Below are 12,681 nucleotides of genomic sequence, written 5' to 3'. Positions count from 1 at the left end.
TCTGAGCTTTGAGAGATGATACTAACGGGGTCCGTAATCCTGAAGCTTGTCCCATGAAGCATAGTTTATGACCATCAGGAGTCTCGAACATCACCTTCTTGCGTTTGTAGTCGATGGTTGCGCCATGCCATGCTAGCCAGTCCATGCCTAGTATTACGTCAAAGTCCTTGATCACTAGTTCAATCAGGTCTCCTTCTAGTTCTACGTCCTCAATCTTGATCGGTATGCCTCGTACTATCCGTGATGATAGAACTACTTTGCCTGAAGGAAACTCGGTTACAAACCTAGTTCTAAATCTTTCACAAGGTTTGTCTAGTTTTTCTATCATTCCTAACGAGATATACGAATGAGTGGCTCCCGAATCAAATAATACAGAGCATAAGTTATTGAGGATAGAAACCTGACCTGTGACTACCTTATTGCTAGCATCAGCCTCTCCTTGGGTTAAGGCAAAGACCCTAGCAGGAATCATCTTGTCGTCTTTCTTTCCTTCTGGCTTGCGCTGAGGACAATCTCTTTTCCGGTGTCCTTCCTGACCACAGTTGAAACATTCCTTGGTGTTTGCGCGGCATTCTCAAGGATGTTTCTTCTGACACTTAGCACATGGCAGGTATTCCACGTAACCCGGCCTATTTCCCCCATTATTCGTCTGTGCCCTCTTATCGTTGTCAGATTGCTTGTTATCAGGATGTCTTCTCTTCTGACCGTTACCGTTGTTGCCTGACTGATTGTTGCCATTATGGTTGTTGTTCTGACTGGTCTGAGGTTGACTCTGCTGTCTAGGTTCAGGCTTACTGGCTTCCTCTTTACTTACATTAGCCTGCAACCTTTCTACTTCTATTGCCGTCTCAAGAACGTCGACATACGTAGTATTTCCCGGGTTTGCTAGCTTAACCCCCATCTCGATTTTTGGTCGAAGTCCTCTAACAAATTTGTTCACCCTCAGAAAATCGGTTGGAACCATCTCAGATGCGAACTTAGCTAAACGGTCGAACTGACGAGCATACTCTGCCACTGATAAACTACCTTTCTTCAAGTTGGAAAACTCCTCAACTCTTGAAGCGAGTACAGCCGAATTGTAGTACTTCTTGTGGAACAGCTCCACAAATCGGGTCCATGTCATGGTGGCAACATCATGCGATTGTTGGACCAAGTCCCACCATATCCTGGCATCCTTCTTGAGCAATGACGAGACGCAGGATATATGTTCTGCATTACTGAGATTCATGTGCGTCAAAATTGGCTCCACATTCCTTAGCCACTCTTCTGCCTCAAAGGGGTCTGCAGTCCCTTCGAAGTTTGGAGCGTGCTATTTGCGGAACCTCTCATAAACTGGCTCCATGTACTGTATGGCTTGTAGTTCACCACTGGCCATCCCCCATATGGACCAACTTGTTGGGGTGCTGAGGCCATTTGTTGTGGCTGCGGCTGCGGCTGAGGCGGAGGCTGAGTCTGAGTCTGAGGCTGAGCCTGTTGTCGTTGTTGCTGCAAAAGTTCCTCGACTTATTGTCGCAGTCTGGCGATCTCCGCAGTGTTGTCAGCTGGCGGTGCCGGTGCGTTGCGGCTAGCAGTAGCACGCACTCCCCTTCTGCGAATTGGAGGGGCTTCGTTGTTCGCTGGAACAGCGTTGGGGGCGTTTCCGTTGGTACGTGCAGATCTTCGGAGTGACATCGTAGCAGAGTTCTAACAGTTGAAAGAAACATGTTAGAACTTTACCTAATAGGCTCTAAGGCAAAAACTTATTCTAAAACAAACATATCTCGGACTTATTGATTATGACTTCTTATGAAAAAAAATTTATATAATTCTTTATTGTTATAGTGGGTTTCTATACTTAGAAAAACAAGCCATCTTATTTTCTAAGTCTGTTTCTAATTATCCTATATGACTTAATTCTCAGGCTCGAAACTCATATTTGTTCCAAAGTTAACCATATTGAGGGAGGGCTGGGATCAGTAAAATCGTTCTCACTACTATGGCCCCCTAACTCTCAATATAGAAACACGGTTCATTGATTTGTATCCACCCTCACCGAACTCAGTCATTATTTATTTTACTTATTATTTATTATGATTGTGAAAATAAAATCAAACTCATACATGATAACAAAAATAACATGATATTAATTTGGAAAAAATAGTTTTTCACTTATTACAACCATAAAACAAATAAATAAAACAAACAATGAAAACTAACTATTCTAAAAATCAGGATCTTCTACATCTGATCCTTCATCTAGCATATCATCATCCAATTCTTCATAATCTTCATTATCATGTGCCTCAAATTGTCCTCTAGGAAGGTTTGTAAAAATCCTATGTTTTTGTTCATTTTTAAACTGAAATTCGGATTTTGTAGTGAACCTAACTAAGAGAAAGTAATATCGCATTGCTACTGGCAGTTCGTCTTCATCATCCAATGTTTCCCATATTTCCTCTAAGGCTGCTATTACAGGATGAAAATCTCTAAACAATCTAATTACTAATACATATTGTTCCGTTGCTCTCATCATGATTTGCTTAGACTCTTGAAGGTGACCTATTTCTTTGTGGAACAAAAGCAGTCTTCGAGTGATTCTTTATAGTGCTCCTACGGTGTTTCTTGGTTCCCTTATTCTTTTTAAAGCCTTAATGGCTCGGATATCCTCATTGGTTAATGCTCCGTTCATACTTAACTGAAAACATAAATGCTAAAATCGTTAGCTATACACATAAGCAAAATAACTATATACTTGGCGGTTAGATTCGGAGCTTTGAGTGTGTGTATCAAGGAGAACTTCATGCGAAAGAACCGTTGCTCTGATACCAACTGTAATGACCCAACTACTCTAGACTTTGGACCATTAACGACAACTATACATAGACACTAACTCTTTTAATAAAACTTACGAAAACATACATTTGAAATAACATATCTTTATTAAAGGTTTAAAACTATATAAAATTCATAAGTAGGATATGGGATCCCATTGTTGTTAAAAGAAAAAACATAACATAATTTTAAATAACATGAATTACATAATAAAGTGTAGAAAAATACATATAAAATTTAAAAAGACTTCATCCTCGATCGAACTCTCGGTCCATTGACTCCATTCCGCCTTAACACACATCCCCAAGCTTCCAAGAACCTTTCCCGCCACTAAAGCTATTTTCCTGCACATATAAACAAAAAGGAGTGAGCCTAATGCCCAGCAAGGAAAACCTAACACATAAATCATATACATCATATTCATATCAACATATACTAAACCGTATCATAACACATGTCACATATACTATAATGACCATTATTACTTGGGGTCCCATAAACTAAACAAGTCATATGCCCATTAGATTAGTGGGGCTTGCTAGCTAAGCAAGTCATATGCCCATAATTTATTGGGGCTTGTTAGTTGTACGGGTCATATGCCCAAGTCTACAATTATACATATTATAGCATATTACATAACACATAATCATAAGATAACATTTATCATAACATATAAATCATATCACATAACACATAAATCCTATCCTATTTTCCTTACCAAAATTACCGGGATATGAGAACAGGTTTGGGACCTTGGAACACTCCTAAAAACCATTTATGACAAGGTGAGTATATTGAAGAAAAGCAATGAGAAAAATGGACGAAGTATACCATCAAGAATATACTTACCAAAAACTTTATGTTCAAGATCTTAGATTTCCTAACCAAGAATAAAGAATAGAGTTAGGATGTTGAGTAGAAAACTATAAGAATTTTTAGGAAAGCAATACAAAAATGGAATAGAGTTTTGGAATACCTTGAAGACTTATATGACCGATCTAAACCTCGAACCGAAATATGTTATAATCCTTACTTCCCAAGTGTTTGATAAGCTTATAATGATTAAGCTTATAATCCCCAACCCAAGTGTTTACACTCTCAATAATAACCTAGCAACTTGCAGCCTCTGAACTTAGCTTGATGAATGAATAAATGGTTGGGTACTAGGTCCTATTTATAGAGTTTAAGGATGAAAAGATCTTCATTTAACTTGAATAAAAATAATGGCTTTTTAAGTGAAAAATATTTGAATTATCATTCAGCAGAGGCTGAAGACTCGGTCAAAAAGATGCTGGACTTATCAAGAGGTTAAAGATTAAGAATGGGAACATTTTCAAAAACTTTCAAAAATATACTAAGGAGCCGATATATCGCCCCTTGTAGGCGATATATTGCCTGGGCCAGCATGCCCGAGGTGATCTTGCGAAGTTTCGTGTTTTTCGTATCCCCATACTGCGACATATCGCCCCCTATATCTGCGATATATCGGCATACGCTGAATTTTTAATCACGAAATTGCACATTTTCATCCTAATTTGAATTGAGTAAACAGCCTTGACTAAGTCCTCTAACATTTTCAAAGATGCTTACAGACCCTAGGATATTCAAATATTAATCTTAATAAACTTATTCCTCAAAAATACTTAATTATCATTAAACATACACATGACAAGTGCTACTATCTTATTGGCTCTATCTAAACCTTATAATATAATAAATATCATCATCAATATTAGTCATATTAATCAAACCTTAGGTTAAAATTAATATTCTTAAAGTATAGGTTAAACTTAGAATATCTACAAGTGCTATTATGAGTGTCCAATTAAATCCCGGTCTGAACCAAAATCCACAGTCATAAAAATACTACTACTATTACTATTATACTACTATCTAACTAGCTAAGTAAAGTTCTTGGACTCTACAATTTGAGCCAGGACATGGTCAAATTATAGTCTGGGTTGGAGCCAGGGCATGGTGAAATTATAGTCCGGGTTGGAGCCAGGATATGGTGAAATTATAGTGTGGGTTGGAGCCAGTACATGGTGAAATTATATTTCGGGTTGGAGCAAGGACATGGTAAAATTATAGTCCGAGTTGGAGCCAGGACATGGTAAGATAGTCTGGGTTGGAGCCACGACGTTAAGAGGGAATTCGAGTTGGAGCCAGGATCCTTTATGTTTTTTGAGTTGATTAAATTGTGTAATTATATATATCTAGAATGTTCTAAGATTTTCTGAGTGTAGGTGATCATGATATGTTTAACGTTGGTTGTTAGGCACAATCAAAGTATTTGATGCTCTTTTGGCTATTATTTGAGAATCGTATGATAGGGTTGGAATTTATCCAATACCCTAATGACCGATAGCAATAACTACCTTAGGTCAACCCATTACTAAGCGTTTTCGCTTACCTAGTTGTTTCATGTTGTAGGTAAGCGCAAAAGCGAAGTGGAGCAATAAGCGCAGGAGTCTACTTGTGGATATGTACATGTGGCCTGGCCTGGGGAGGGTTTTGATGGATCACCATTTTGAAAAGAAAAAGCTGGAAGTTTTTTATTTCTTTGGGATAATTATTTTGTTATAACTCTGTGGAAGAGTAGTTGTATTTCTGTTTACTAAACTAAAAGTGTGTGCACACAATCTTTTTAAAAGTTTTTTTTATATGGATTTTCTGTACAATGAGTTAAAAGTAAAAAAAGTTTAAATTTTTGCATGAATTTGGTCTTGTGTGTTTTGAGGATCGTTACACGTGTGCAATTTATTAATTATCTAACTAATTAGTTTTTATTTGAAAAACTTTATATTAGTTAAGATAAATATTAATCAGTGTTTGGATTAATATTAAAGATAGTTAATTATTATCTTAGTTTAAAATAATTATTCAAAGAGTCTTGATAGGCTTCAAGAGGCAATCTAATTTTCCTTGTATGTGTTGATTTAATGTATAGATATATGTATTGATATTGGCTCGGTATTAATGATTTTTTAAAATCACCCCATCCCACCTTCTGCTGCGTCCCTGATTTTATTCATATTAATACCACAACAGTCTACATATATGTATATATTAAATGCTGTAGGATTTTCTTTCATTTTTTTATATGTATGTTGATATGTATATTGAATGGATGGTTTTGTTTTTTTGCATGTATGATTGAATGATGAATAGTTAATTATATTGTACTGTTGGGTTATGAATGTTTTTTTATTTTTCTTAGATCTTGTGTAAGCAATATGGGACATAAGAATTTTTGTAAATTTATTTATTAAATTTTATTGTAAAAATTATGGTCACAAGAGATGAAAAAAAAAAAAGTAACCCGAGCCCTCTGGCCACCCAACTCACGTGCGCGCCCCTGCACCTGACCACCCTGAACGTGTGCGCCCCTGCGCCTGGTCACCCTGATGCGCTCCTGCCCATGCACCTAGCCACCCCACTCATGCATGCCCTTGTCCCGAGCCCACCTGCATGCGCCACATGCATGTCGAGCCCTTTAAGGCCTGTCTCCCATGCATCGGTCCTAGACTTGGGCACAAATCATGGTGCCTATTGAATCCCTAAATTTTCGCAATTATCTTTTATTATATTGATTTTTTAAATTAGTTGAATTTGAAAATTTATTTATCTTATTTTATTTTTATTAGAAAAATAAAATATCTGTTAGTTGGTTAAAATCTTATCTCAAGTTTAAACAATTATTTGAATTTGATTCTTTAAGTTGTTTAAATTCAACTAAATTAAAAATATTATGAAAAGGGTTATTTAAATTTAAAGTTAGTTTTAATTAAATAAATTAACTAGAAAATTTGTTTCTAATTAATTACTGGACGTAATGGATTCCTAAAGATTATGAAGATGGGTCTAAGAGAAGGAGAAGTGGTTTTGAGTCTTCTAATCAACTGAAGCCCTCTTTGTAATTTAAATTTCTATTTTTCAAGGGTTGTAAATTTAGAAATACCCGAAAGTACTTCGCTCATCATTTATTATTTATTTATTTATTTTACTTATTTAAATAAATGTTAATTGATGTTTGATTGAGAACATGATCATGCATTAGTCTATTACATGGCATACATGAAACCCCACACAATTTTAATTGATCATGCATCTCTTTTGTAGAAACATGATTATCTTGGATTGTCCTAAATGTTTATGTGAATTGTTTTGGTGAAATCAATAGCATGTAAATGACTAAGTCTTAAATTAGTTAAAACTTGGTAAACCACACCATAATAAAGGCAATAGTTATTATAGGCCTTTTAGGATAACCAACTTTATTTAAAATGTATTTTGGTAAAGTTTGATGTATGTTATGGGTAATAATTTTAGATCACTTTACTTATAGAAACAAGCTCTTTTATAATTGTATGATTTTTGTAATTAATTAAATTCATGGCGTTATAAATTAACTTGTGTTATATATATTATATATATGGATGTCCATAATAATGAAGAATCACTAGGTTACCTAAAGTAAAATATCAACATTAATTCTTGATTGATATTTAGAGTAGTTATCCGATTTCCTTAGGGCTTATTTATTTGTATAAAAAGGAGTCCTTCCCCTATTGAAATGAGATATACAAGAGTTTCACTCTCTCTTTACATCTCTCTATTATTCTGTCTATTTTTTTTATACTTTATATTTGTGTAATCTTAATGATTTTATAACACGTTATCAGCACGACTCTCTAGCTATCATTATTTTTAGGTCCATATTCTTATCATGAATCTCTAGTCATAATCATTCGTTGAATCTGAACTAGATGATTTAATCTTCAACCACCATCTTGTGTCGATAACAAAATTCATTATCAAGCCTCTAGTCATGATAGTTTATTGAGGTAAAAATATTTTATTGTGAATGTATGTTTATATAATTACCATACTATATATATTAATCATAAAAAAATGTATATGTGAGTTGTTATTTTACCAATATGATAGTATTAAATGTATTGTTATCATAAATATGAATATATTCATATGTTTGTGTTCTTACTATCTCACATATTTAATATTGATTTCTCTATAGTATTTATTTTATAGATATTTACAAATGATTACATTAGATTTTGTAAAGTTCCATGTCTATGGCATATTGAAATAAAATTATAGATCCTTGAGATAAGGTCTTTCATATATCATGAAGATTATACAAAAGTGATATTATTCATTAAGATATATAATTGCTAAAGATTTGAGATATTTTAGCAAAATTCCCTGAAGTGAACATTTCACATATTTGTCAATTATATGAAATTTATGAACACAATTGAAAAATATTGAAATGTATTATGATTGATACAGTTGGTGACTAGTTTTTTCAAGTCCCAAAAGTTTTAAGAAAATTTCATCAAAACATTAAAATATGAAATAATGATAAACAAGATTGAAAAACAAATATGAAGAGAATAAACTAATTCAGGTGTAACTACCTTTGATATTGAGTTGGATGTGTGTTTATTGTACAATAAAGAAGTTAACATGTATATCAATTTTTTTGTACATTTAAATATTATTTCCTGAAGAGAATGATAGAAAGTAAATTTTATTTTAAAGAGTATTGATATTGTTAGCCATGTTATTATATGCAATATTCCTTGCCAGAAGCAAGTATGGTCTTTTCAATGTTATTCCTTGAAGTGAATGATTCATTACTTATGTCAATTATTTATTGCACATTCCTAGAAGTGAATATCTAATTATTAGTATTATAGTAAACTTTGTAATTGATCAAAATGTAATTTATAGTTACATTCCTCAAAGTGTTATAAAGTCCCAAAGATTATTTAAAAAGGTTCTTGATGAAACCTTAACACAATATATTGCTAGCTAAAATTAAACATATTTTATGTACGAGCTGTACAATTTCTATATAATTGTGAATGTGGAAAAAAATGACTTATAATATGTACTGGTTGTGCATTTAATTATATAATATATCAAGTCATAAGAATAAGGAATGATTTATTTCATTAATAAATTTGGCCACTTGTTGGAAAGAAATGAGAAAGAAAAATAAGTGATATATTCATATTATGATTATATCTATTTGGCTACAACAAACATGATTATTATCATTGTGTATTAACTTCAATGAAGGATAAGTTTATATTTGAAAAATAATTGTGCTTTTAAGCAAGCACACCATTGGATAGATAAAATTGTTAAATATAATATTGTTGAACATAGAATATTACAAAAATCAAATGGAGAAATCTGATTCTTGAAGAATCAATGCTATTATGTATTTTGAAGGATATTAAAAAATATTCATTCTCTAGTATATAAACAAAAATGAAACTTTTATAGTTGTTATGTATATGTTGAAAATTTTATTGAAATACAAAGTATAGTGAACCTGAAGTTCATTAATTGAATGATCAATCATATACAATGATATGTATTAATTTCCCTAAATTTAGATGAAGAACCAGAAGATTCTTTTTATTATTAATTCTTATATGGTGCTCAAGAAATATGTATATATATTTTGCATATAGGAAGTGAAAATAAATTTGAATATCTTGCATTTCTTTTTCATCTTATAGATTGGGAATTATTAAATATATTTTTTGTTTATAGATTAAATTATGAGTAGAGAAGTCCCAAAGAATTTCATATGCATAAAGAATTATAGTGTATATGGTCACTTGATGTAGAAATTAAAGAACATGTAAGGAGAATGCAACGAATATATGGTCCTGAAGTACCATATTTATTGCAAATGAAAATTGATATTATCGAAGATATTCATTCATATTATCATATTTAAATTTCAAGTTTTGGATTGAACATAGTCATAGATAATGAATATTCACGAATGTGATGCATCTTATAACATTATTGATATGATATAATAATGAACAAGGTTATATACATGATTGATTTAATATGTTGGATAAATATTCATATTCCATTCTACACATATGCTCTATAAGAGTTATAGTATATATGTGATTGTAGATAATTTATGGTGATTTATTATTACAATGAAAATATATGAGATAGTTGATCACGAAAGTTACCATGGATATATGCATGAGGGGGAGATATATACGTGTTGCACTCCTTTTCCCTTAGTTCAGGTTTTGTCCCACTGGGTTTTCCTAACAAGGTTTTTAACAAGGTAACTTTAAATCACATTGAAATACTTGCAATTCATGAGGCAAGGAGAAAATGTGTAATTGAGATCAACTAAACAACATATTTGAGGAGCATGTTGATTATCACCCGATAAATAAATACCAACAATTCTCTATAAAGATAATGATGCATATACTGCTCAACTAAAAGGATAATACCTTAAAGGAGATAGATTTAAATACATTTCACTGCAATTATTCTTCACACATGATCTTCAAACGAGTGGTGATTTGATGTTCATCAAATTCGATCAAGTGGCAATCTTACAGACTTATTTAAGTCATTACCAACATCAACATTCGAGAAGATGGTACATAAGATCATAATGCATCGATTAAAGCTTCTTCAAAAGCGTCGAAATGAGTGGGAGTAAATATACACTGCACTCTTTTCCCCTTAGCCGAGTTTTTGTCCTACTGGGTTTTTCTAGCAAGGTTTTTAATGAGGCATTTTTTATGGACAACCAAGGGGGAGTGTTATAAATATTATTTATATGGATGCCCATAATAATGAAGAATCACTAGGTTACCCAAATTAAATATCAACATTAATTCTTGATTGTATTCAGACTAGTTACCCGATTTCCTTAGGGCTTATCTATCTATATAAATAGGGATCCTTCCCCCGTTGAAATAAGATATACAAGAGTTTCACTCTCTCTTTACATCTCTCTGTTATTCTGTCTATTTATTTTCTTTATACTTTATATTTCTATAATCTTAATAGTTTTATAACAACTAGTAATTAATTTGGAATTAATTGATTAGTTTTATAAACACATATATTCTAAAATAATAAGTGGGAGAAGGTTGACTTCTCAATGTGACCTATGGTCTCCATTATTAGTACAACACCGTGAAATACGATGAGGGCCTCGAGGCGGCTTTGTTTCTGTCCCCCTAAGGAAGGTTCTTGGTCATATTAATATCAAGGTTGACTTCTTACGAAGATAGGAAAGAGTGTTATATTTTAGGTTTGACCAACCCTAAGGAAACACTCTCTATGTTATGTCATAAATTCTGAAATAATGGGTTACACTTACAATGATACAATTAAGCTTTTGTAGTAGATAATTGCATCTTGACCAGACAAGCGGTACTTTATTTTTAAAAGAGAAAATATGAGTTATTTTGAGTTTTAAATAATAAAGATAAGAGTTTCTCATAAATTGTTTGAAATTAACTTGACCGACCCTAAGGTGGAACTTTAATTATCGAGTAGCTTTATTATGGAATAGTAAATGTTAAGTTTATGTGTTTTAATTGTTGCATTAATCCATCATGTTTACTTTCTGAATTTTTCGATATTTATTTTCAAATCATAATATTTTTTGTATTTTATTTCTTTTAGTAGTGTCAAACATGGGCAATCTGATTACTGCTTTACTTTCACTTGAAAAACTTAATGATGCTAATTTTATAAGATGAAAACCAATTCTAATCTAATGTTTATTTTGAGAACCATAAATTTGTCCTAACTGAGGAATGTTCTGAAGAGCTCACTGCCACTGCCCCAAAAACTGTTCGAGACAAATATGATGCCTAGATTGTATCAAATACCAATGCTAAGTGTTACATGCTTATGAGCATGAATGATGTTCTGAGAACAAAACATGAACCCATAGAGAATTATTTTGAGATAATGGAATCTCTGCAGACCATGTTTGGGCATCAATATGATCAAAGTAGACATGAGGCTACTAGAACATACATAAATTCTAAGATGAAGAAAGGTGTTTTTGTGTGTGAACATTTCTTGAGCATGATTAACGTGATGCATGAAGTAGAAATACATGGGGCTATCATTGATGAGCGTACTCAAGTAAGCATCGTACTTGAATCGTTCACTCCTAGTTTCTCTGAGTTCACAACCAACTATATTACAAATAGGTTGGAGTTCAACATGACCCAGTTGTTGAATGAACTGTAGGAATATGATTCTCTTAACAAAATTATAACTAAAGATGCAGAGGCAAATGTCACTAAAGAGAAACCTTCGTCCTCTAAGGATAAAACCAAGAAGAGGAAGAAGAACAATTACAAGGACAAGAAGTCCAAGAAAGGAAAGAGAGCACCAAAAGCCAAGGAGAACAAGAATGACAATAAATCCAAAAGGAAGGAACCAAAGGGAAAGTGTTTCCACTGCGGAGTTGAAGGTCACTGGAAGAGAAACTGTAAAAAGTATATTTGTGAGCTGAAAAAGGAAAGGTAAATCTGATTTGCTTGTGCTTGAAGCCTGTGTAGTGGAAGATGATATGTCATCCTGGGTCATTGATTTAGGTGCCACTAACCTTGTTTGTTCTTCTATGCTGATACTTAAGTCATCAAGGAAACTTGCTAATTGGGAACATTCTATTTATACTTTCGGAACAATTTTCTTATTTTAAATAATGTTTATTTTATTCTTGGATTTTTGAGAAACTTGGTTTCTTTATCTATGTTGCATGGACAATCTTTTGATATTTTTTTATATAAAAATGGCATTGTTTATTTGAAGAATGGTTTCAAGATTTGTGAAGCTGAACAAACAAACGGACTGTATATGCTCAAGTCAAATGAATGATCACTAAATAATTGTGAGTTAATTAAAATAGCTAAACCAAAAGGTAACAAAAGATAAAAAGTTTCAAAAGAGGATGACACATATCTATGGCTACTAAGACTAGGACATATTAGTCTAGACATAATAAACTGATTAACAAAAGATGGACCATTGAGA

General features: G+C 32.7%; 1 protein-coding gene across 1 annotated transcript; it reads left to right on the top strand.

Moving 5' to 3' along the window:
- The first annotated feature begins 11,736 nt into the window (after nucleotides 1–11,736).
- LOC133825017 (uncharacterized) lies at nucleotides 11,737–12,174 on the top strand. The gene is made up of 2 exons (XM_062258020.1): nucleotides 11,737–11,784; nucleotides 11,893–12,174. Exons 1-2 carry the CDS (start codon nucleotides 11,737–11,739, stop codon nucleotides 12,172–12,174), a joined length of 330 nt encoding a protein of 109 aa, XP_062114004.1.
- Nucleotides 12,175–12,681: the final 507 nt, after the last annotated feature.

The sequence above is a fragment of the Humulus lupulus genome, chromosome 3, assembly GCF_963169125.1.
Source record: "Humulus lupulus chromosome 3, drHumLupu1.1, whole genome shotgun sequence".
Classification (NCBI taxonomy): Eukaryota; Viridiplantae; Streptophyta; class Magnoliopsida; order Rosales; family Cannabaceae; genus Humulus; species Humulus lupulus.
Note: the sequence above shows the minus strand (reverse complement) of the source record. Positions and strands in the feature narration are given on the sequence as shown.